Source organism: Notamacropus eugenii, chromosome 3 (genome assembly GCF_028372415.1).
Source record: "Notamacropus eugenii isolate mMacEug1 chromosome 3, mMacEug1.pri_v2, whole genome shotgun sequence".
NCBI lineage: Eukaryota > Metazoa > Chordata > Mammalia > Diprotodontia > Macropodidae > Notamacropus > Notamacropus eugenii.
In genome coordinates, this window is record NC_092874.1 from 460,563,789 (window position 1) to 460,590,875 (window position 27,087).

The 27,087-nt window shown below is 40.4% G+C and overlaps 1 protein-coding gene across 7 annotated transcripts in view; it reads left to right on the plus strand.

Moving 5' to 3' along the window:
* Positions 1–27,087, plus strand: part of LOC140497623 (cadherin-related family member 3-like) — a 111,262-nt gene that overhangs the window by 33,027 nt on the left and 51,148 nt on the right. For 6 of the 7 annotated variants that reach the window (XR_011964795.1, XM_072598776.1, XM_072598777.1 and 3 more), the window contains one exon: positions 2,323–2,411. The exons of the other annotated variant lie outside the window; for it this stretch is intronic. Coding sequence is in view for 5 of the 6 variants with exons in the window: in XM_072598776.1 (XP_072454877.1) it covers positions 2,323–2,411 (89 nt within the window). In the remaining variant the exon portion in view is untranslated. The remainder of the gene's footprint in view (positions 1–2,322; positions 2,412–27,087) is intronic. 7 annotated transcript variants of the gene reach the window in all.

The window sequence follows — 27,087 nt, forward strand, 5'->3', positions numbered from 1 at the left end:
TGAGATTTGAAGTCAAATCTTCTGAACTCCTGGTTCCTCTTTTCAGCCAGAATTAAACACCTCACTCTGGGGATGGTCTTACTTGACCACATTTTTCTGTTCCTGGATGTTCTGCCTTCAAATGCCACAGATGCTTGTTTTTTGGTTGTCAAATCATATTTCCCAATTACTAAAGAAACAAACTTGGGAGCAGACTATTACTAGTCTTTACGTGTGGATCATTACAGAATCATTTGAGAATCAGGTTGTAAATGGACTTACTGATTCAGTTCACCCTTCTCAATATTTCAGAGTGATGAAGCTCACATTCCCACACCTGAAAATGAATATGAGCTTTCATTTATGTGGAACTCCTTTGCAGAACTTTCTTCAGATTGTACCAATATTGAGAAGTAGGTGGGTCAAAGCATTATTATCTTCACTTTATAGTTGAGAAAAGCCTAGAGAGATTAAGTGACTTGCCCAGGGTCACACAGCCAAGGTGTAATTCAAACTGAGGTCCCCCAGCTCCAAATCTAGCCTTCTTTCCCACAGGCAGCTAGGTGGACCTAGAGTCCAATCTGACCTCAGACACTCACTAGCTATAACGTCTGCCTGCCTCAGTTTCCCCATCTGTAAAATGGTGATAATAATAGAAACACCTACCTCCCAGGGTTGTTGTAGAGATTAGACAAGATGACATTTGTAAAGGGTTGTGCCAACCTTAAAGCACTATAAATAATGTTGACTGCTTTGGAAGGAAGAATAAGGGGGAATGATAATAACTGACTTTTAATTTAGACTTCTTGAATGATTTCTAAGGTCCTTCCTAACACACTACAAGGCAGTACCAGTATTATTATCCCTATTTTCCAGGTGGACATCATCACCTGTCCAGGTGCTGCTGGACTGTGTAGTTAGTGGACCTGGGTTTAAGTCCTAGCTCTGCCACTTATGATCTATGTGATCTTGGGCAATCATTTTCTTTCTCTTATCCTCAGTTTCCTCAACTGTAAAAGGAAGCACCTGGGCCAGATGACTTCTGATCATTGATAACATAGAGCAGTTTCATTTGAAGAATATGGTTGGAAGGCAGATTGCAAAGGATTCAGAAGAGGGTGAGAAAGAGAAAGTAGAGGTGTGCCTGGTAGAGCTGGCTTTATCAGTTTGGCATGCATTGTCTGAGAGTTCGTTCTTAAAGGAGAGACGTAGGACCCTAGCTAGCAGAGATTACAGGAACAAGTGAGGGGTTTTTAAGGATGGGAAAGGAGAGACTTTATCTATAATTAATTCAGCAGACATTTACTGAGCACTCACTTACTATGTACAGGTCACTCTTAAGTATACAAAGAGAATACAAAGGGGATGAAATGAGTTTTTGTCTTCCTGGTCCTTGCAGCTCTCAGGGGAAATAACATAAGTACCCAAACACTGTAAAAGTAACAATAACAACTGACATTCATCTTAAGTACTTTAAGGTTGGCAAAGCACTTGGTCCCCATTATCTCATTAGACCTTTATAAGAAATTTATGAGACAGATACTACAGGGATTATTGTCCCTGTTTCACAGATGAGAGAACTGAGGCTTAAAGAGATGAAGCGATTTGCCCATGGTCCCACAGATTGGGGATTCAAATTCGATGTCCAACCCATTTACCAGGCCTGCTTTTCTAAAGACAGAGAAAGCATTCATTAAGTTCTTACTAGGGGGCAGGCTAATGTTAGTGATCAAGACAATCCCTGTCCCCAAGAAGCTGACGTTTTAATGGACAGGACAGCACATAAGGAGATGCTGATGATCTGAGACTGAGGGGCAAAGGGGATGCAGGAAAATATTGTAAGTATGTGAGAAATAAATAGGTAATCAGCAGTGCTCCCAGGGTACCTTGCTGCCTTTCTAAAGCAGGAAAATATATTAAGTACCTAAGAGAGATACAAACAGCTAGGAGGATGAAGGGAAAGGAGCTATCTCCTCTAGTTAGAGAATAATGCCTTACACTTTCACGAAGCTTGCTTCAGCAAAGCAATTTTGCATGCATTATGTTATTTGATTTGCACGTAATGTAGCAAGGCAGGCAAGGTATGTATCATTATCCCCTTTTTTCACAGCTGAAGAAATAGATCCAGAGAATTGTCTAAAACAGTCAAAGTCAGCCCTAGAGTCCTGGTCTTCTGCCTCTTAATCCAATGGTCTTTCCATTAGATACCACACTAGCTCCCTACTGAATGCCAAGAATGCATTTAACATAACCTAAAACATATCTGGATGTCATTCTGCTTTTTAAACTTAGAGTAGCTTGTCACAGTGGACTCATGCTTGAATATTTTCCCTTTCCTGGCAGTTACAGAGATTTATATTCCAGAGGATACTGCTGTAGGCACGATCCTTTACAGAGTGAGAGCCAGGGACCCGGAGAATGCTGCCTTAAAGGTAATTTATGTTGTTTGGACTAAGAGCCATGAGGCCTGGTTGTTCCCATCTGAGGCTATATCCACACAATAAAAGCAAAGGCAAAAATCAGTGCAATCATTCTGGCCCATTTAATTACAGGGCATTGTGGAGCCCTGAGCTGTCTGAGACACTGCCTGAGCTCCGCTACTTTTCATTCTCTGTGCAACAGACAGCTCCAATTGATAGCGATGGCTCTTTGTGTACCAAGATCTTAGCCCTTTTTATTTTGCTCTCTTGCCATCATGGCTGCACACAAATGCTTTTGTTTTCTGACACAGTTAATTATTGCTGTAATACATGGGGATCTGAACTATTGGTTTTCTAATGGACCAGATATCTACATTTTCTCCTCCATCACCCCAACCCCTGCTGCATAATTTAAGCCATTAGCAGTCTAGCTCAACATTGAATTGTAGAGAAGTGGATTCATACAGTGGATGATGTTATGGTGTTATGAGATGTTCCCTATTTTTCCAGTTACTTGGATTTGGAATCTCTGAACCATATTTGATGGCTCCCTCTTCATCTTCCATATCCAAGTTCTGCTGATTTTTCTTCTACAGTGTGGGTCTCTTAGAGTTTTCCTTTCCAGGTCTACTGCTAAAACTATGGTTCTCCTTGAACTTTACAACTTCCTCAACCCTAGTCTCTCGCTCTTCTAATCCAACCTCCGTACCAGTGCTGGATTACTTTGCCTCATACACGGGTCTGAATGCATTGCTCTACTCCTCAAAAACCTTTGATAGTTCCCTGTTTTCTGCTAAATAATTCCACATTTCTTCATCTAGCACTCAAGGTTCTTCTCCCTCTAGGGTTAACCAGGTTTTTAGCTTTATTTCTCATGGCTTTTCTTTGAATACTCTATACCAGAGGTGTCAAACCCACAGCCCCACCATTTTCCCAAGTTCTTCCCTAATCAGATTGAGAAATAATTTAACAAAATAAATCAAATACAATAAAACATGTTAATATTAAGTTTCTAATTCAATCTGTAGCCTGCAGGGATCCTTTATATAAGTATATATATATGTATACATATATATGTGTATATATCTGTATCTATCTCCATATGTATAGATGTGTATGTATCTATATCTATATCTATCTATCTATCATCTATCTATCTATCTATCTATCTATCTATCTATCTATCTATCTATCTATCTATATGTATATATACTTTAGTTACTCCCATGCCTAGGTGAATTGGATGTCATTGCTCTACACTCCAGGAAAATTGGACTATTTACTGTGTCATGACCATATCCCACCCTTTCCTTCCTCTCTACTGTCCCTCATGACCTTCCCAGTGCCTGGAATGTCCCGCTGCTCCCTTCCTTTCAATTTCTCTCGTTTTAATTTTACTCATTCTTTAAAACTGAAATCAAAAGTCACTTCCTTCCTGAAGACTACCCTGATCCTGTGTGTGTCTGTCCTTCATTGCTGAAGAAGATCATGCCATCAGAGAAATGATGACATGACTTGCACTTGACTTTGTTTTGAGTGAGGGAGGGCTGTGCAGGTCACCAGCCTCACTTCTCCTCCAGAGTCATCTGGATCCAGTGACCAAATATTCATCAGGATGACTGGAGATGACCTAGGATGAGGCAATTGGGGTTAAGTGACTTGTCCAAGATCAAACAGCTGGTGAGTGCCAAGTGTCTGAAGTGAGATCTGAACTCAGGTCCTCCTGACTCCTGCACTGGTGCTTTATCCACTGCACCACCTAGCTGCCCCAACCTGCTAGCTAGATGAAGGAAGGCCTATCTCCTTCCTCAGAATTTTCACTTTATATGGAGTAGAAATGCATAATGTATTAATATATACATATTTACATTTGTACATGTGTATACCTGTATGGTATGTACATCTAGGATACCCTATCTTACATTTTAGTTTATTTGTCTCATATCCTTTGTGAGATTATAAGCTCCTAGTGGGTCGAGACAATGTTTTCTTTGTCTTTGAATCATTCATGATGTCCAGTCCGTTGAGACAGGGATCGAAGATGCGATGTGATTTCACTGGTATGTGGAACCTCAGTCTGTCTGTCCGTCTGTCAGTGAGTGAATATTTGTTAAATGCCTGCTTTGTGCCAAGCATTGTGCTAAGTACTGGGGAAACAAAAGAGGCAAAAAACCAACCCGCTCTCAAGGAGCTCCCAATCTAACGGGAGAGACAGCAAGCAAACAAACAAGGACAAATAGGCAGTGCAGATGAGAAAAGTCCCTCTGCCCATGAAGGTCACCACTCTCTCTGTGACTTCTGGTCTTAGAGAGCTGGGCAGAGCATAGAGAAGTGGAGGGACTTGCCCAGGGACACTCAGCCAGTAAACAAGGGGTCAGAGGTAGCACCTGAGCCCAGGTGGCTTTCCTGATTTTGAGGCCAACTCTCTAGCTTCTTCTCATCTAGCTTTTAGTAGACACAGATGGAATGTTGTTGGATGGATGTCGTGATTTTGTTTTACCTGGTAGATGGATAGAACAGGATATTGCAACACTTTGTTAGCATTTGTTGTTGTGCATTAATGCTAACAAGAACAACAAATATTTATCAAGCTTGGGGTTTACTTATCAAAGTACAGTGATGGCCCAAGGCAGGTAAAGTATATGGAGATGATTTTTATCCTCTTTGTTGTTCAGGCATTTTTGTGCTGGGTCAGACTCTTGGTGACCTCCTGGGGGGTTTTCTTGGCAAAGATTTTGGAGTGGTTTGCCATGTCCTTCCCAAGATCATTTTACATATGAGGAAACTGAGGTAGACCAGGGTGAAGTAACGTACTGAGGGTCACACAGTTGGTAAACCTCTGAGACTAGATTTGAACTCATGAAGTTTTTATGACTCCAGGCCTCTCACTCTATCCACTGCACCATTGAACTATGCTGTTCACCATTTATCATGTGCTGTTTTCCCTAAATGGGGGAATAAATACAGAAATTGTCTGTGGAGTGATATTACCAAAGCTACTGTTAGACTAATGGAATTCATAGTTTCCCAGTAGTCGTATTGGAGATATAGGTCCATATATTTAGGACCCATGTTTTCCTCCAGAGACAGCCAATGACATTAGAACCCTCATCAATGCTAGTTTTTTTTTTAAGAGCATTGAATAAACTCTGGTAATTACATAAAGAAACAACAGCATTTTGTCAGGCTCCCACACACAGTCTTCTCGCCCTCCTCCCAATAACTCAACACCCTATCTAAGAGAGAATTGGAAAGGTCACAGCTTCCTTTATAACATATAATTAAATCGCCTAATCATGCATCTTGCACCAAATCAACACGTACGAGATAATAGTTTTGAACTCACCACCAGGCAGATCTACGGGCATGCAGATCAGATGCCACATTTCAACTGCTTTTCTAGTGTTCTTGCTCGAGAATTATCTACTCCCTTGCCCTTTTCTCAAGGGAAAACTACATCATAGCCAGATAGGTAAACTTGTAATATAGTATACAATCACAATGGTTTGCTAGCCAATTAATGGTCCCAACTCATTCTAGATGAAGGCCACCCTGTGTTTTCTCCTACTGACTCAGTGCTGCTGGTTGGAGCCCCTGTATTTTGCTCAAAAGTGGGTTGGCTTATGAACCCATAGAGAGGAAGACTCATCCATCAAAACATTCCTTAAAATTTTCACTAACTGAGGAATGACGTCAGTGGTGACGAGAGCTATATGAAAGCCTGTATTTAATCACTTCTCAATACATCTAACCTAATTTTGTGAATCAGAAACTTAGTATACTTTCTTGGGAATGATTTTTCTCTCTTTAGGCCTTCATTTACTTCCTCCAATTAGCTGGTTCTGATTTAGACCAATAACTTAGTCATGAGGAGCAAAGCGGCAGATAGCTTTAAAAACGCTCGGAATCAGGAGCAGTTTAGTGATTAGTGGTGAAGAATCAAATAGTCTTGGTACCTGTGGCAAATGGCTCACATCTCAGTTTTTAAAAGAGAGATTCCATTATAGGAGGGACTATTTTCCTCTCGTTCTTTTTTGAGTCTTTTTGTACAAAATGACTAATATGGAAATGTTTTACGTGATTCCACATGTGTAATCTTTGTTTGATTGCTTACCATCTCAGGGAGTGGGAAGGGAAGGATAGGGAGGGAGGGATAGAATTTGAAACTCAAAAAAAAATAGTTAAAAATTGTTTTAACATGTAACTGGGGAAAATAAATATATAAGTATATGATATTTTATTAAGAAATATATAATCATATATCGACAAATATATTTAATATAGAACATAAAAATATCAAATATAAATATGTAAATTAGTAAATATATTATTACAATTAGGAATATATTATTATAATATACATGTACATATTTGTATGTATATGTGTGTATATGTATGTGTATGTGTGTGTATATGTATGTGTATGTATGTATATATATGTTTATATGTATGTGTGTGTGTGTGTGTGTGAAAGAAGCTATTAATAAAGGAGTCACCACCTTACCTCAGACAAGAATGCAGCAAAAACCCGCCTTCTGATTGGGAAGATAATATTCAAACAACTACGTATATCCAAGAAATATAGGTAGATGGAAGATTGACCCCAGGAGGAAGAAATCAGCAAGATCCAGAAAATGCCTCCCATAGAAGGTTGGATTTGGGTGTCTTAAGCCTCACTGGACAGGCTTGAAGTCTTCCTATCAACGTTCCCCACCACCACCCTCATCAACCTCTAAAATCACCATCATTGGAGTAATAGTTCTATATGCTTCATGAGGTGGTTGTGAGGAAAGCATTATGGGAGCTGTAAAGCATGGTGTCAATATGAACAGTTATTGACATCAGGCATGTTATGGGCCCTCAGTCTTTAGAAACTGAACAAATGACAGAATAGGCATTTAGGACTTTAATCCTTTCAAGTATATGTGATGTATGTGTGTGTGTGTGTGTGTGTGTGTGTGTATGTGTATATGTGTGTTCCATCTACCACTGCATATAACAGACCCTCCATACATTAGAAATTGGTTTTTTATGAGATTCTGTGGCCAAAATATTCATCACTGTGTGGCCAACTTTTTGGCAATGAGCCTCTCCTCACTTAGCTAATCTGGTCCTCGCTAACGTAATTTACTAAGGTCATATTAGAAGCTTTCTCAGCCTTACAGGACCTACTGGCCAGAGCCTACCCTTCAGTTGTTCAGTTTTGTCTGACTCTGTGACCCCATTTGAGGTTTTCTTGGCAAAGATTCTAGAATAGTTTGCTGTTTCCTTCTCCAGCTCATTTTACAGATAAGGAAACTGAGGCCAATAGGGTTAAGTGACTTGCCCACGATCACACAGCTAGTAAGTGTCTGAGGCCAGATTTGAGCTCAGAAAGTCTTTCTGATTCCCGGCCCAGTGCTCAGTCTACTGCATCACCTAGCTGCCCACCTAGTTGCCTTTCAGGGCAACTCCCAAGATTCACTTCCATGACAAGATGAAAAGGACTCTGGTGAGTGAATAAATACAGCATTTGTTAAGTGGGAAACACTGTACCAAGTTTTGGAAATTCAGAAAAACAAGATAGTCCCCTTAATGAGTTCACATTCCAGTTAAGGAAACAGTACATGCTCCCGGTTTCAGTGGTAAGTCCCATAGGAAAGACCCATAGCCCTTAGTGGGCAGAAAAGAAGATGGGAATAGGTTTTCTCTACTGTCGCTTCCACTGATAAAATCTTAGCTTCTGATATTGCACCATTTGACAGTGCCAAGGCCTTTGGTGGCAAAGAGTTTTACTTTATCTTTTCATGGAACAGGCCTTGAAGATGCCTGAGAAATTTTCACTGGCAAAATTCATTTTTAATCATCTTATGGCAGTCACATAGGTCTGAAACTTGTTTTTTTCCCTCTGGTCTAGACTTTCCATGCTGTTTGATTGATTAGTGTCTGGAGTGGATTGGCAGGTGTGGCAGACTCCACCAGGACACGCTTTTATAAATGGAGGATGGCTATTTAAATGTTAGTGTGCTATGTTTAAAGAAAACAATGTCAAAAAAATCCACACAACCGATAAGCTAATTTTAAGTCTGTTTTATAATAAAATTCTTTTGACATAAGGATTTATTAGAAGTCTTCTTTAATTAGCCAGGCCCATTTACAACATGATTTGATTATTGAAATTCTTAATAAGAACTCACAGTTAATAGCTGGTTAGCATTTAGGGCAGCCAGGTGGTACGGTGGATAGAGCAGTGAGTGTGGAGTCAGCAAGACCCGGGTTCCACTGTGACTTAAGACATTCGCTAGCTATGATGTTCACCCTGTATACCTCAGTTTCCTCATCTGTAAAATGAAACAGAGAAGGAAATGGCAAACCACTCCAGTATCTTTGCCATGAGAACCCCAAAAGGGGTCACAGAGAGTTGGACACAACTGAAGAACAGCAAAAAGTTATCTATCTATCCTATTCTAACACTTTAAGGTTTGCAAAGCTTGATCCTCATAGAGATGCTGGGAGATAGGTGCTATGATTATGCCCATTTTACAGATAAGAAATTGAGACCAGGAGAGGTTTAGTGAATTGCCCAGTGTCACACATCTAGTAATGAATCCTGACTTCGTCAGTTATCTAGCTGTCTCATTTTAATATCTAGAAAATGTTTCCCTAGCGTCAGGGGGATATGAACTTTGGTTTGGCATCAGGAATGTGTCAGAGGTTGCTAGCTGCTGTAGTTCTGCTTCTAGTATTTCTAGTGGCTTCTTAGCCACTAAGGAAATATCTATTAGATGTAAGGGCCGGTGGCCTACATCATACAATGTAGCATCATTGCTTCAAATCTGGTTTCCCAAAATGAGAGAGGAAGTTTGGAAAGTCAAGAATGAAAAGGTAGAAGAGAAATTATGCTTGCCTGAGGAACGCCTCAGAGTAAGAAATGAGGGGGGTGTGAGTGCTCATTGTGCATTCTTCTCCCAAACTTTAGGGCTAAACTATGCCACCCACATCCCCAGAACTAGCTCCCAATGGTCCGTCTTTGATCCTAGTGAGAGGGCTTTTGATGATGATTCTTAATGCTTCTAGGGTTCTATTTGGTGTCCCTTGGCTTGCTTGACCAGGTGGGAGGAAGAGTTTAGAAAACCAGCAGGTTTCTAACTGTACTGAACTTGAGTGATTTGGGTGCTGGTGGGGCAAAGGGTAATGTGGGGTGTATTCGAGGGGGGTGATGCTTAGGCTGTTGCCCTTGTTTCCCAGTCACTCAACTTCTTGGAAGTTGGAGAGGTTGCAGGAAGGCCCGCTGGAGGGTGGGGAAGTGTTCAAGGGGATGTTGCTTCAAATTATACTAAGAATTTGACTCCACCAAGTTGGGGACCTTAGAATAAACTATTCAGAATTCTTTGACCTTAGAATAAACTATTCAGAATTCTTTGATCTGCACCCCACTCTTCTAGGCAGGGTTAGATATCCTTTAAATGATGAAGCATTCCTTATGTTTAGCTTTTGTCTTCTTGGCCTCTTTCTAGGATAAGGATGAGATTTAAGCTCTTGCGTTCCCAAGGTCTCTGTTATGCTAGTCAGGCCTCCACACCCCAGCGGGAAGGACTGTTTATCCCTGCAAAGTGGGATCCAAAGTCTTGTCTCTCTGAGGTATATCAGGACCTCAAAACCCTAGTATGACCTGATGCTAATGAACAGAGGACAAGTAGAAAGGTGAAGAGGCAAATGAAAAAAGACTATGAATATTTATTTCCAGTCTCAGAATATGCTGACCACATGGGAAGTACCTTGTCTGCAACTGGAGGTGGAGCAAGGAGTGAATGGTGCACAGATATCCTTATGTAGCTAGGTGTAAGGACTGGGGACCTTCCATTAGGTGGAAGTGAGTCTGCAAGTTTTACAATCCAAGCAACCTTTTCATGTGCCAATGGGGCAGGGCCATGAGGTTGACCAGAAACAGAGCCAAACATGCATTAATTAGCACTGAGGCATATTGATTCAGGTATCTGATTTCATTAAATGTTTTAAAAATTTGCTATCTTTTGTTTTTTAAAATCACTTTGATTTCTAAATGTGATTGACGCCTCCCCCCCGCCTTTTTCTCCAATCCTGAGAATCATCCTTTATAAGAAGGCATAACAAAAAAAAAGAGGAAAAAAATTTAGTTCAGCAAAACTAGCCAATATGTTAACTGAGTCTGACAACATATGTGATGTTCTGCTCCCATAGTCCTCTCCTTTTGCAATGAACAGAGGGAAGTCAGGTGGCTCACGTTAAAGAAAACGTGACATTTCTCAGAACTGGTCAAGGATGTGAGTTGCAGAGGCAGAGGGGAGCAACAGAGGGCAAGACCTTGGGGGGCGACAGTTGTGGAGGCAGAAGGCAGTGGCCACACTGTGATTTCACCAGGCTGTATTAAGATAGACGCGGGGCAAAGAGAAGCAACAGAAGGGGACTTTCTGGACCACACCAGCTACTGGGGGAGAGAACCACATGTACTCAAGAAGCTCGGCTAGCTGTAGAGTGCCTTGAAGCATGCATCCTCCCTCATGTCAAATAGCAAGTTTCCTGAGGATTTTAATAAGAAGGAGGCCCTAAACCCCTCCTCGCTGGCCTGTCAACCTCTGGGAGACTATTTTCTCTTTGAATAGAGAGGCCAAGAATGAATTTATTCCTTGATTTTTTTCCTATAACTTTGCTAATTTGTGTAATTAGCTACTTTATTATTTGGTTTCTGGTTCTTATCTGGCTGCAAATAGTTCAGGTTTTAGATGGAGGATGAAGCTGCTGTTGCCTCTCTGATGTGGGGGATTGGACACAGGAGAGAAGTAGACGTAGGTGAAGGTTGAGGCACTCTTTTCTTCCACTCCCATAAATTTTTCTCTATGACAGCATCATAAACATTTTCAAGGTTAAGAAAACATTTTTGTTAGCGAGCCCTTCCTTGAGTAGAAAATGTCACAGTGAATGGTCCTACATCCCCAGGCTCCAAGTAAATGGTAGAGGTGGGAGAGCTGGTATCCACTACAGCTAACGTATTTCCTGCAGCTGGAGCAGAATCACGGTGGGATGTGAGGGAGAGATCAGAAGTGAAGCATGGTTAGAGCCATTCCTAAAATGGCAGACCTTGAGCAGCATAAGAGGGCCCCAGGGTAACAATTAGACAGGAAAAAGAGAAGAAGAATTCTAGAGGGAAATTATTTTATTCATCCCAAAAATAATCATTGAAATGGAACAGTTCTTAGAACTCCTTTTAACTAAGGGAATCCAAAGATATTCTTAGCTAATCATGAATTCTCCTAATGTTTCTCAAACCCAAGTTATAATTAGCCTCTGGGGACAAATTCATTTGAAAGTAGGGAGAGTCACAAACAGGTCCTTAGAGAGATGGGCAAACTGAGAATACTGTTGTCTCAGGAGAGGGGGATAGCACATCCCCTTTATCTTGTCTGCTGATCTCTGCTGGCCTTCAACTCAGTTCCCTTGCCCTTTTCTAAGGCTTGCCTTCTCTTATCTACCCTCAAATCTCCATGGTGCATGGACCAGTGAAAGACCACAAAGCATGGTTTCCGGATGTCTGTACAGAAGTCCAGCATGCATGTCAGCATCTGTGACAAAGCTCTGGTTGTCCTATCTTAGTTACAGATCTGTCCCATTACCTACCTGAGGTAATGACCAAAGGAACTGCCTGCCACTAAGAGAGAGAAGCATTTACACTTGATCCCCCTTTCCTGATTGTTTCTGGAGGGAGACCTTGAATAGAGCCTCATCTCTATGGGACTTCATAGTTCAAGTCCTTAAATTAATCATTGGAGTACAGTGAGTATACAGTTCAAAAATGATTGATCCACCTGAACTGCAACATGTTGGCTTAGTACCCTTCCAGCATTCCAAACCTTGAATTGCCCTAGCTCAAAATAGATATGGCTTCCTCTATTGGGCTAGTTTCCAAGTGTCAGCTTTAAGAGCTCTCTGAAAAATGACCTCAGATTATTTTGAGAACAGAAACTCTCATCATTGTTAGGACTCTGATTTGAAAAGTTTTTTTTTAATTACTCAGAATTAAAATCTTTTAAGACAAAGTGTTCATATTTTGAATGAAATATAGTTCACATTTACATAATATTTCAGATTCAGAGGACATTAAAAAAAGCAAAACAATTCACCCAGGATTTCTGTGGGATGGATTCCTTTAGGTTCTAATCTCAGTTCTAGTTATTAACCCAGTGGCTGTAGGCTAGTCCCTTAATATCTATGAGGAGCAGTTTCCTCATTTGTGGTATGGAATAATAGCCCTAAATTACACTACTTTACCTCATGGTGTTATTGTAAGGGTCAAAGGAAATTATGGATGTGAAAGTGTCTTTCATTAGCTATGACAGAAATGAGGAGTCATTTTTATAATAATTATTTAGATCTGAGTAATAATAATGGTTGATATTTATGTAACTTTACAGTATTCATAGCACGTTACATTCACATCATGTTTGAACCGCACAACAGTGTGATACAGTGGGAAAAATGTAGAACTTTCTGCTGACTTGGAGCCATGGGACCTGAGTTTGAATGGTAGAGTAATGGGAACTGGATTGTGTACCAAGAGCCTCTGATGGCATCTTCTCATGTGGAAGAGGGTGAGGATCTGCTTTCAGGAAAGCTGTAATGATGGGTAATGGATTGTGTTAGAGAGATGGTGGAGCACATATAGACATTCTGTCACTGGTTCTGGTCTGCCAGCCATGTGATGAACAACAGGAGCTTTAGTTGAGAAGCCCAAGTAGGAAGCACCTTCAGAGACCTTGTTTGGCTTCTGATGGTCTCTTTGCAGTTCTCTCTTGGTTTGAATCCTTTGCTGATGGTATCTGATGAAAGAGAGTGATGCAAGATGAGAGTCCTTGGACCTTATTACTTCTGGGGATGACATGTGGCCTTGTGAAAATAGGCTTCAGTCTTTTTGCCTTGGCTTTTGTTCTTTTCCAATTTAGGTGACACTCTGACTTTGTGAGTTTCAAAAGGTCAGGAGAAACCCACCAAGAGATTGGGAACTGGAATAAATGTTGAGTTTTGCTGTCAAATTAGCATTGTTGTTTTGAGAAACATGAACTGACCTCGGAGAGTGATCTTGAGATCCAGTGGTAGCTGAAACAAGGATTCATCTGTCAATCATGATGCCTCTGGACATGAACTTGGTGGGACCAATGCTATGTAGAAACCATGTTAAATCTAAGACCATTCTCCCCAAAGACTGAAATTGTATAGGGGAGAGAATACTCCCTGAGGTGATGGAAAAAAATGTTTATCTTTTTGTTATTATTAAATCTGCAAAGTAAAATTCTTTTTGAAAAAGCCAATTAATTTTAAGTGGATAGACATAACTGGGGTGCTAGGTACTGGCACTTAATAATGAAGAACACAAGTCCGGGGGAGGCTTGAGTTACTAGTATTAGGGAAGAAACAACCCCTTAGCCCACTCTGGTTTTCCCTCAGAATTCTGAAAGGGGAGTATAGCATCCTGGCTCTAGGATCATGGGCCAGAACATACTTGCTACACTGGCTATAGTTACTTTCTTTTTTTAAAAGTTTATTTATTTATTTTTAGATTTTGACATTCATTACCACAAAATTTTGAGTTCCAATTTTTCTCCCCATCTCTCCCCTTCCCCCACCCCATAACACCTTGCATTCTGATTACCCCTTCCCTCAATGTGCCCTTCCTTCCATCACACCCTACCCTTCCCTTATCCCTATCTTCCCTCTTTTCTTGTAGGGCAAGATAGATTTCTATACCCCATTACCTGTATTTTTTATTTCCAAGTTATATGTAATAACAATTCTCAACATTAATTTCTAATACTCTTAATTCCAACTTCTCTCCCTCCCTCCCTCCCTCCCCACCCATCCCTACTGAGAAGGCAAGCAATTCAATACAGGTTATATATGTGTCATTTTGCAAAAGACTTCCATAATAGCCATGTTATGTAAGACTAACTATATTTCCCTCCATCCTACCCTGTCCCCCCTTTATTTGATTTTCTCATTTGATCTTGTCCCTTCTCAAAAGTATTTACTTCTAATTACTCCCTTCTCCCATTTTCCCTCCCTTCTATCATACCCCTCACCCCACTTGTACCCTTTTCCCCTACTTTCCAGCAGTGTAAGATAGATTTTCATACCAAATTTAGTGAGCATGTTATTCCCTCCTTAAGCCATATGTGGAGAGTAAGCTTCTCTTTTCCCCTCTCACCTTCTCCCTTTTCTCCTCCATTAAAGAAGATTTTTCTTGTCTCTTTTATGAGTGATAGTTTGCCCCATTTCTCCCTTTCTCCTCCCAATATATTCCTTTCTTACCCCTTAATTTTATTTTTTATAGATGTCATTCCTTCTTATTCAACTCACCCTGTACTCTGTGTGTGTGTGTGTGTGTGTGTGTGTGTGTGTGTGTGTGTGTGTATAATCCCTCCACCGACCCAAATACTGAGAAAGGTCTCAAGAGTTACAAATATTATCTTTCCAAGTAGTAATGTAAACAGTTCAACTTTAGAAAGTCCTTATGATTTTTCTTTCCTCTTTACCTTTTCATGCTTCTCTTGATTCTTGTGTCTGAAAGTCAAATTTTCTCTTCAGTTCTGGTCTTTTCATCAAGAATGCTTGAAAGTTCTCTATATAATTGAATGACCATTTTCCCCCCTGAAGTATTATACTCAGTTTTGCTGGGTAGGTGATTCTTGGTTTTAATCTCAGTTCCTTTGACTTCTGGAATATCCTATTCCAAGTCCTTCAACCCCTTAATGTAGAAGCTGCCAGATCCTGGGTTATCCTGATTGTATTTCCACAATACTCAAATTGTTTCTTTTTAGCTGCTTGCAGTATTTTCTCCTTGACCTGGGAACTCTGAAATTTGGCCACAATATTCCTAGGAGTTTCTCTTTTTGGATCTCTTTCAGGAGGTGATTGGTGGATTCTTTCAATATTTATTTTGCCCTCTGGTTCTAGAATATCAGGGCAGTTTTCCTTGATAATTTTATGAAAGATGATGTCTGGGCTCTTTTTTTGATCATGGCTTTCAGGTAGTCCCATAATTTTTAAATTATCTCTCCTGGATCTGTTTTTCAGGTCAGTTGTTTTTCCAATAAGATATTTCACATTATCTTCTATTTTTCATTCTTTTGGTTTTGTTTTGTAATTTTTTGGTTTCTCATGAAGTCCTTAGCTTCCATATGCTCCACTCTCATTTTTAAAGAACTGTTTTCTTCAGTGAGCTTTTGAACCTCCTTTTCCATTTGACTAATTCTGCTTTTTAAAACCTTCTTCTCCTCATTGACTTTTTGGACCTCTGTTTCCAATTGAATTAGCCTATTTTTCAAGGTATTATTTTCTTCAGCAATTTTTTGGGTCTCCTTTAGCAAGCTCTTGACTCACTTTTCAAGCTCTTCCATGGCCTGAGACCACTGCATATTTATTTTGGAGGTGGCGGATGCAGAAGTCTTGACTTCCTCTGACACTATGCGTTGTTCTTCCTCATCTGAAAGAATGGAAGGAAATATCTGTTCACCCAGAAAGTAACCTTCTATAGTCTTATTTTTTCCCCCTTTTTTGGGCATTTTCCCAGCCAGTTACTTGACTTCTGAATCCTTTGTCAAGAAGAGGGTCCTAGTGCTCCTCCTCACCCCAGAACCATGCTCAGGGCTAAGGTTCAGATCAGTTGCTTAATTCCCCCAGGGGTTTTAGGCAGAGTGCTTCACAAATGGATGCTGCAGCTGCCACCACCACAGCTGCCACATCTGCTGCCACTGCTACCATCACCGCTGCCTGGGGCTGGTGCTAGGGGAAGACCCTCCTCCCCTCTTGCCCAGTTGGGAAAGCCCTCTCACTGACCTTTGAAGCTTTCTTTGGCACTTGTACATTGAGGGATCTGAGACCCTCTGCTGCTACTGGGAATTCTGCCCCAGAGGCCTGTTCCAGACCTGTTCCTCTTGGTGCTGGTGCCTTGCAGTCAAGGCTGGGCTCTGCTTTACTCTGAGTCCCATGAGATAGACCTTTCCTGTTGACTTTCCAGGTTACCTTTGGCTGGAAATCTCTTTCACTCTGTCATTCTGTGGCTTCTGCTGCTCTAAAATTTGTTGAGAGTCATTTTTTTTACAGGTATTTTATAGGCTGTGGGGGAAGAGCTAGAATATGTGTGTCTTTCTACTCCACCATCTTAGCTCTGCCCCAGCATTTTCTATTATTTATATGACCTGGAGAATTTTCCCGAGGCTTAATTTCATCATCTGGGAAATGAGGGTGATGAACTTGATGACTTCAGAGGTATCTTCCTAATCTAGATCTATGATTCTACGAACTGGGTGAGGTAACAGTAACTGCTATTTTTCTTATTTAATAGAAGTGGAAACTGAGTCTCAGTTCATGGAGTCTCCTTATGGAATGGAAACTGAGTCTCATGACCATGTTCATGGTCACACAGTAAGCAAATTGTCAGAAACAGGATTTTCACTGACACCAACTTTTAAGTTTAGACACACATGCTGAAAAGCCAATTAAAGCTTAGGTCATATGTGATAGCTTCTCAGAGGTGAAAATCTGATTCACCCACTAATTCACCTACTAGATTTTTCTATAAGTTTCTAACCCAAACAGTTAATTAATGTCTGTTTAAAATAGACCCTCATTGTACAGGTTAGCGGTTCCAAGGGGGATGAATGCCTTAGGCCAAATAGTTCAGAAGCCTGGTTTTCAGTCTTCATTTCAAGGTTAAATGTTCCCCCCCACCAATTATTGGCCTGTTCAAGGATACCAGTTGCCATTCTGATTATATTAATGAATTTGGTTTTTATGGGGAATGTAATAGCCTTAGGATCCAATCAACTAATGAACATTTTGACAATGTGCTGGACAGATTCTAAAAAAAGAAATCCAATACAGAATAATTCCCTAAAATTTCACAGGCATCTACAAAAGATGAAAAGATAATACATCAAAGGAAAAGAGATATCAACTCTTGGAAGTTTCAGTCCCTCCCTTCCTTCCAGGTGTAGTAATAAACAGGTGCTGCCCACAGGAGATGAATATAATCTTCCATGGGCATAAACACCATTTTCTTTTGGGCTGGGGTAGTGACTGAAGAGTGGCAATGATCAGTTTGGGAGGAGAATGTGGTATTTGGAGATTCTAAGAGGAATAATTAGTCATATACATCATCAAAAGCTTTTCCAATTACATGGTAGTGAATGAGATGGGATTAGCGCCAATAATTATGGGTCTGAGTATTTTAATTATATGCCCTTCTCTTCAGAGGTTTATAACTCATCTGTAAAACAAACATTAAAGGAAGAAAAAGATGAGACTGTTAAATGGGAAAGCAGTGCTTTCAGATATGGCTTTCAGAATGTTTGTGGATCTTACTTGTTTCTATCAATGGTTTTAAAGTGTGTTCACTGTGTAACAGCTTATCTCTCAGATTGTACCCACACTTTTCACATCTGCATTTTCCACATTTGCAGGTTTTGGTTTCACATGTGGTGAAAACACATCAAACGGTTGTATATGTCTCCAAGAATCAAGGCTTCCTGGAACATCCCATTTCTTTTTTGTATTTTGTAGGCAAAATTGATAAGTAAAATATCATTTTAACCATGATACTTTAATTAGTCACTGTGACACCCTATCCTGAAATTAAGTGAATAATTGCCAAACTTCCATTCTTTTTATACTGTGTAGACACCATCTATTTCTACCCAATAGCAACCAAATTGCACTGGCTTCAAAGTAAAATGATAGATTTAGAGCCAGAGGGAGTTTATAGGTGACAGGGTAATTCCAGTGGTATAGTGGATTTGGAATCAGAGGGACTAGGTTTGAATCCTGCTTCTTTCATTTCACTGTCTATGTGACTTCAGGCAATTCACATTATATTATACATCACAGGTTTATTGTCTCTTCTGCAAAATGAGGGGAATTGACCAGGTTACTTCTAACCCAGCGGCTCATAGCTTTTGTCATATCATAGACCCCTTTGGCAGCCCAGTGAAGCCTATAAGTCCCTTCTCAGAATAATGTTATTTTGGATATATAAAATAGAGCACAAAAGTTTATAGAGGAAACCAATTATACTTAAATGCAGTGATCTGTCTATAGCTATGTCCATATCACTTATCTCTGTACAAGATTATGGACCCCAGGTTAAGAATCAATGGTCTAAACCCTTTTCTATTTCTAAATCTATGATCCCATGCCCCTCACCCCCATCATTTTACTGATGAAGAAACTGAGGCCCAGATAGTGGCAAGTGATTGCTTAAGCTCACCCAGGTAGTCAAGCCAGGATTCAAGCCCAGGTCCTCCATACTCTAAAGCAGGGCTGCAGAATCTGCAGCCTCAAGGACACATGTAATCCTCTAGGTCCTTAAATGTGGTCCTTTGACTGAGTTCTGTGAAATTTGGATTCAGTCAAAGGGCCTCACTTGGGGACCTAGAAGGCTACATGTGTCCTCGAGGCCATAGGTTCCCCACCTCTGCTCTAAAGCCTTCAAACTCTTGGTACAGTGCCATGCTTTTAGATTAGTTAAAATTGAAGCTCTGTCTATGTTGTCATGAAGAAAAAAAAGCATTTCAGGAAAATGTGATTATTTTTAGTGGGAAATCCTTAATGAAAGGAGTCTGCTTACTATGACAGAGATATAGCCACAAATTTTTGAGTTTGGGACAAGTAGCACAGGAATTGTCTCAGAGAAGTGAAAGAGGTGAGGGGTAGTCAGAGATCTTGGGACACTGGTATAGCATTTGCTAGGGATACCTACGGAATAGGGAACATTGTGAATTAGCTGGGGAGGGGGAAGAACTGTTAGGTAATGACTTTCAATTTTAACTCTGTTGCTTCTATGCTATTGAATAATTACAAATTCTGTCTATGACTTCTAAATTTAGAACTCTAGGGCAAAATCTCACCCTACTTATGGCTCTGATCAATGAGCCTTTTTGGCAACAAACAAACAGTAACATTGGAATAATTTCAGTTTCTGATGACATTTAAAGACAGAAAAACTAATGACATCACAATCAATTTCTTTGTAAATTTTTTGAGAAAGTATTTAGTTATCATGTATCACTTTCAATAATGTTTTCCCTATAAAGCATAATTGAAAATGACATCGAAACTAATGTAGTTTGTTTTCTATCATGAGATAATAATAAATTCATCCATTCAAGGATGAAATGGAAGGATTATAAACAGATGAGGAATGGAAAGTATTTAAAAAAATTTAAATAAACTTTTGAGATAGATAGGGAACAAAAGTTAGAACACGAGCTAGAGAGAAAGAGAAAGAAGAAGAGATGTGAAGGGCACCGTGGAGGAACGGTGAGATAGGAAAAGTCTGGTCATGTGGCAAGAAGGAGGGAGGAGAAGTGGGAAGCTAAAGTCTTCTACTGGTCCTCTTACAATGACTTACAAAGTAGAACACCAGAAAGGTTTCCAGCACATTGGATCAATCAATCAATAGATTAAACACTTACAATGTGCCAGACACTGAGTTAAACTCAGGGATTACAAAAAGAAGCCAGACAGTCCCTGCCCTGAAGGCACTTACGATCTCATGCAAAGAAATACATGCAGAGCACATTTTATGCAGGATAAGTAGTAAATAATTACTAGAATTAAGAAGGATTGGGACCCCATGTGATGAACTTTGAGAAGTGACTTGGACAAGAGTCACATATGATGGGCTGGCATGTGAAGGCTGCCGTCTCCATTGTGAGAGGGAACTCATAAATTCATGAAATGATGGGTCCATTTGAACGCTTTGCATTCAAGATATACAGCCAAGTGCGTAACTGAGACTTCTCAAAGGCAATTATTTTTATGGTGTTTTAGTGTTGTGTAGATGGCCATTTTGGATGTGTTTCAGGCTCACAAGACAAGCTTTTTTGAGTTTGGTTCCTAATATTAATTATAAGGCTTTATACTAAGTATTCCTTCTCATTCCACATAGGCAAACAATACCAACTGAATCCATGCTGTTCTTCAAAAACCAAGGTATTTTGGAAGACAGCTGACTTGTGTGGCTGTGGCCAGCATGTTATTCAAGTGTAGTAATAACCATCAAAAGGAAGGAGAAAATTGATGAAATTCCTATTAGCTTAAAACATCTCCAGATGTTTGAAGCAAAGGGGTATTTTTCCTCATTACCTATCTGGGGAGAGACAGAAAACATTAAACAACCTCAATACTGGGAAAAACCTTCAATTTGTGGCTTATTTTCCTTGTAACTATAAAACTAGCCTTTTCATCCACAAGATGGCATGCAAGTTTATAACATCCATGGCCTGGTGACCATGATGCTGCTAAATTGGCTTTAAAAATTCAACCATTATCGAATGGTTGTGAAAAATGAGAATTTATAGTATAGATTTTTACATACTCCCTATTATTATGTTACCCATACTTTAACTGTTGTCACATAAAACTGAAAAGTTTTATTTGCTTCTGGGATCATAAAATTCCAGTATCAATTCTTTCTTAGAAAATACCAACGCATTGATTTAGCGCTTTATGGTTTGGAAGATGCGATATATATATATATATACATATATATATAAATTGTCTCATTTTTACAATCATTTATTATGCACCTATTACATGCAAGGCACTATACTAAATGCTTTACCAATATATTCTCATTTGATACTCATGACAGCCCTGGGATGCAGCTGTTTTTATTATACCCATTTTACAGATGATAAAAAGGAGACAGATAGTGATTAAGTGATTGTTCCAGGGTCACACAGCTAATACATGTCTGAGGTAATGTTTGAACTTAGGTCTTCCTGACTTGAGTCCAGGGCTCTATCTACTATGCCACCTAGCTGCCTCTCATCAAACTTGTGAGGTAAAGTCTATAGGTATTGCTAATTCCATGTTACACATGAGGAAGCAGGAGTCCAGAGCCATTACATCACTTGCCCCAAATCACTCAGCTAGTAAGTGTAAAGAGAGAAATTCAAATTCAGGTCTTTTGGACTCCAAACCCTCTATATACTACGCCATGCCTGTCCCACACGTAAATGTTTAAAGTAAGTATAGACTTTGGCAGGATAAAGCTGTAAGATTATCATATCAATCAATCAACAACATTTATTAAGCAGTTGCTCTGTGCTAGGTTCTGTGCTAAGCTCCAGGGATACAAAAAAGGCAAAAGACACTCCCTGCCCTTAAGGAGCTTACAACCTAATAGAAGGACCCTGTAGGTCCCTGGGGCAAGGAGACTAGAAAGGTTTCTTGACTTTACAGGTGTGGGCACAAGTACTTTCTGCATTTCTGTTACATATTCTGTTGTTGTTCAACGTCCCTTTTTGCCCGAGTATTTGCAAGAAAGTTGAAGGTATTTTGGAGAGATGGCAAAATCAGCCAGGTAAATTCTCAGTATTTTTGTGGGCAAGGGCATGAGCTAGGGATTTTGTGAGAGTTCCCTCCCCCGCCGCCATTGTACCTGATTGAACCTGATTTCCGATAGTAGACTTACAGAGACATTATGGGGGACCATAAATTGTAAGAACAATTTTAAAATGTTTTTAAATGTGATAAATGGTCCTATCTCCCATAATATTTCACCAAAATATTTGTTTCAAACTGGTAAGTTTTGCCAAAACAAAAGGAATTTTGAATACAGTTTATTCTGGGAAATTACCATGTAGAAAAAGTCTTAAAAGTCTACACAGTAATGAACTCTACCCCTTATGTAAGAAACTAGTGATAGTTGTGAAGTATGCCACAGTGTATTGATCCTAAACTCTGTCCTGTTCCTGGTCCATATTTGGGTTTATCTAATGCCATGTTCTCAGGTAGCAAAGGGCACCTTTCCTCCTCCCCTCCCTCCCTCCCTCCCTTCCTTCCTTCCTTCCTTCCTTCCTTCCTTCCTTCCTTCCTTCCTTCCTTCCTTCCTTCCTTCCTTCCTTCCTTCCTTCCTTCCTTCCTTCCTTCCTTCTTTTCTTTCTCCTCCTCTTCTTGTTCTTGTTCTTCTTCCTCTTGTTCTTGTTCTTCTTCATTTTCTTGTTCTTGTTCTTGTTCTTCTCCTCCTCCTCCTCCTCCTCCTCCTCCTCCTCCTCCTCCTCCTCCTCCTCCTCCTCCTCCTCCTCCTCCTCCTCCTCCTCCTTCTTGTTTCTCCCCCTCCTCTGTGTCTCTGTATCTGCATCTGCCTCTCTGTCTTCATGTCTCCTCTCCACTGCCCACCCCATGGTTCCATGCTAGAAATGCAGTGGCTCCTCATTGACCTGAGCCCACTGCTCATCAGAAGCTTTAACTTGTTCTTCTCCTGATTTGGGCAGCTTTACTCCTCTTTATGCATCCTGGTGGAGCCCATTCCTGGGGATTCATCCTGTTGGTACCAGACTGAGGGTGGACACTTAATCAGCTTTAGATCTGCACCTCAGGACTTCCAAATTCTGGCAGTCCACCAGCATTAACCTTCCCCAGCAACTGGGATTATAGGAGTGTGTCACCACGCCTTGATTCCCTTTATTCAGTGAGCATTTTTTAAGCCTCTGCTCTGTTAGAACCTGAGGATACAAAGACAAACCTGTTACTTGGTGACTGATAACATCTAGGCAGGGTTGTCTGGACCAACTGACCAGGCTCTTTGCTAGATGTTGTGGGCATACATAGGATTCATGCTGAAAGAATCTGAGCATTTTTTAAGACGATAACAACACCTCTTTCAACCCCTGGGGAAAGAAAGAAAGGCAAAAGGCAGTCCCTACCCTCAAAGAGCATATTCTAATGGGAGTTACAATGTGTAAATCACTATGTACCCAGAAGACACAAATGGTGTAAATTTGAGGCAGTCTCAGACAGAAGGCACCAGAAGTGAGGCAGACTGGGCGGGCCTCCTGCAGAAGGGAGGACTGGAGCTTTGGAGGAAGCGAGAGCTGCCAGGAGGTGGAGGTGAGGAGGGAGCCTTCCAGGCATGGAAACAGCGAAGCAGAAGGCATGGGCCATGGAGGGTCATAGGCAGGGAACTCCCTCTTTTCGCCTCCTTTTAACCCAACTCTCCCCCTCCTTCTACCCTCCTTTCTGGTAAGAGTTGGGAACTCCCTCATCTTGTCATGGCCTGTGACTTGTTCTAAGCGTCCCACCTGAAGGCTTGGCATAATTTCTGGATCCACTTACTTTTTTCTGTATAATAACTAACCAAAGTGTCTTCTATAGTCACCAGGGGTGCTTAAAATACTTTTAAAAATCCTCTTATTTCCAGTTTGGAGTTATTCTTAGGTACTGGATAATGTAGGCTTGGACTTTGTAAGCAGCCTGGTCTAGCAGATGAAGGGCAGGCTTTGGAGGTAAGACACATATAAGTTCACATTCTATTTTTTGCACTTAGCTTTGGGACCTCAACACATTATTTATGCCAGGAAACTCCCCCAGACTGTAAGATAGAGAAGAATTACTTATCTCTATCCATGGGCAGCTAGGTTGCACTGCAGTGGATAGAGCACTGGTTCTGGAGTCAGGAAGACTCACCTTCATGAGTTCAAGTCTGGCCTCAGACCCTTACTAGCTGTGTGACCCTGGGCAAGTCACTTCACTCTGTTTGCCTCAGTTTTTTTATCTCTCAAATGAGCAGGAGAAGGAGGTGGAAAGCCACTCCAGTATCTTTGCCAAAAAAGCCCAACTCCCAAGTGGAGTCATGAGGAATCTGAAAGAACTGAATAACACTTCTTCATTCCCTGTCCAATCCTCTATCTACCATACCACATTGTAGAAAATTTCTAATTCAATCCATATTGCTCTTTTTTTTGAGGCAATCAGGTTAAGCAACTTGCCCAGGGTCATCACACAGCTAGTAAATATCTGAGACTAGATTTCAACTCAGTCTTCCTGACTCCAGTGTAGGTGCTCTATCCACTATGCCGCTTGACTGCCCCTATATTGTTATTAATAAGTGCCTATTACAAGTGAGGAATACTCTGTCTTCTTCTTCTTCTTCTTTTTTTTTTTTTTTTACTGTTAGACATTCTAGAATCAGAACAGGCTGTGTGACATTAAGGGATTTAATGCATTTTTCTTCATTTCTTAGTGTGCCTTGACCAAAGGATTATCATCAAGTGGCCAGTCTAGTGGTGATGAACCTCCAGTTATGGTGATGCTGAACCTCTGAAAGGGTGATGGAGAAGCACATAGTGGGCATGAACATAATGTAACATACAACAAACCAGGTGTTAAGAAGAACAGCCAGAATTCAGGATGTCATTAAAGAAACTGATGAGTGAAAAGTAAAATGATTGAGTGACAACAGTGAGGGCTAACCGATGGATAGACTGAGAGCTCCCCTGATATTCTTTGGCAGTCAAGAGGAAGTGAGGAAGCACCCTTCCCCTCTCCCCAGGATTTCAGGTGGACCTGTGGTGGTGAACATGGAGGGCAGACATGGGCAAGAGTTACGTGGGATAGATAAACATGGTCAGGATTTGCATGGTTGGAGGAAATAACAAATGTATTGGAATATCTGAATGCTCTATGAAAGGAAGACACTATGTGAGGCATTGGGTGTGCAAAGTCCCCTCCCAGATAACTGTTCTCACTCCACCCCCTTGTCTTGAGCCATAAAAAATCCTGAAGCTGAATCTCTACAGCTGCTCTCTGGAGCATACCAAGCTAGTGTGATATTGCAAAGTGGCTTTAACTTTGGCCACTTGTATTTAGCCTGAAGGATGGATTTTGGCACTTTTAAGTCCCCCAAGTTCCTAGACAGCAAATAATGATTGATGAATAGCTCAATTAAAGGACTACAATGGAACCAGTTTTGACCTCACACAAAATGGCAGAAGGGATCTCGCTAGAGGACAAGCTCACTGAAGGATAACATCCTAGTGGGCTTCCAGTGTTATCTCATCAGTCCTTCGGCTTCTGATAAAAGGCCAATATTAAGTAGCCGTTGGGCTCATTAGCCTTTGTAGAGACATCATCCTGAAGAATGAATGTAAGTCGACTGGCCCAGGCATGAGTTCATTTCTGTCTACTTATGTTGGTCTCTTACCCCATCGATAATTCACTGAGGTAGCTTTTTATTGCTTTCCCAGCTACTTTCTGGTTGCTTAGCAACAAGACTCTCTACACTATAGATATATAATCTCATTGTCTTTGAGTACTACCTCCATCAATTGGAGGAGGTTAAAAAAAAGGAGGAAAACCTTATTTTACGAACTGCTAAACAGTTCCTAAGTATTTAGCTGATAAAATAAGGACTCACTTTTCTGTAGCCCTTTGCAGTTTCCAGAATGCTTTAACCACATTAACTCTGTGAGGTAGGTAGTGCAGGTAATTTTATCTCCTTTTCTCCCTGCCTCCCCCTCCCCCCCACTCCAGATGAGAAAAATAAAGTGCAGAGGTGATGTGAGTTGTTTACTGTCATACAGTTAGAAGATGGGATTTCATCCAAGGGTTTCTGACGCCATCTTGTTTACCAGACACTGTACTGCCTTCGACATTGTCCTAAATATGGAGAAACATCTAATTTGCTACAGCAATTCCTTTAGTAACTGTAAACATATATAGGGATGTCAATGTCTAGGACCTCATAAGAGGTACTTCTGTCTGTCTCTCTGTTTCTTTGTGTTTGTCTCTCTCTGTCTCTGTCTCTGTTTCTCTCTCACACAGCTGCAATCATGAATACCACGCACTATACTTGGGATAAGTGGCACAAGGGAGTTGGCATACTATTCACTCATGCGCTTGATGTGACAGAGACCCCCCAGGACACAGATGGGAATCCATTAGGAAGACAAATAAAGGGCAGCGAACAGATTTGTAGCAATGTTTGGTGATCTGGTAACTATCATTTTAACAAATTATTCTCATTAAGTGCTGACTGTTGTTTCTGTCTGTTAAAAAGCAGCATATGTGATCAGCGCTCTCTAAATTTGGAGCCCTGGGGCAAAGCCCAGGTCCCACACTTATTATAGCTTTGTTTGTGACCGAATTTCATGTTATTATTGTTTGTGAAGGTCAGACTCTCTTATACTGCAGAATGGCTAAACATCAATCTTTTTTTAAATTAAGCATTCTTTATTTCCCCACCAATAGAAAAGCCCAACCTCTAAAAGGGACCTCTTAAGACTATCTACTTTTTCCATATCAAATGGAAAGAAGGGAAAATATTCACTTATTTATTGTTACAAGGAAATTGTTTCCAGAAAGAAAGCATCTCAAGTTAGCCACATGAAATGAAATGATTTTGGTGCACCAAACTGGAACTCCATTTTCCTCTCAGTACAAACTCAAGATGAGAATTGGATGAAAGTGGCCACAGTGAATCCATTTAAAAGGCTTTTGGGAAACCCGATTGAGATAACTCTTTGAAAAATTTTTGGTGGAAAGAATAATTACAAAGTTAAACAACCTTAAAACCAGGACAGATGACACCTGAATTTAGGCACAATAATGCAAAAAAACCCCTTTATATGCTGGACAATAGGATTTGAGAGGTCAAATTTTAAACAATAACTGTGCATAATTCTTTTGAAAAATCATCTAAATTCTATTTCTCTTTCTGTAGAAAACACTTAATCTTGACAGTGTTCTGCTAAGGTTACTTGATCAAGATGACCTGGAAAAGAACCATGAAAATAAGCTGATGAAATTTTACAAGTTATTATAAATCAGTATGCCCAATAGAAATACAAGATTGATGTTATCATGCTACACTTAAAGTCTTTCACATATTGTTACA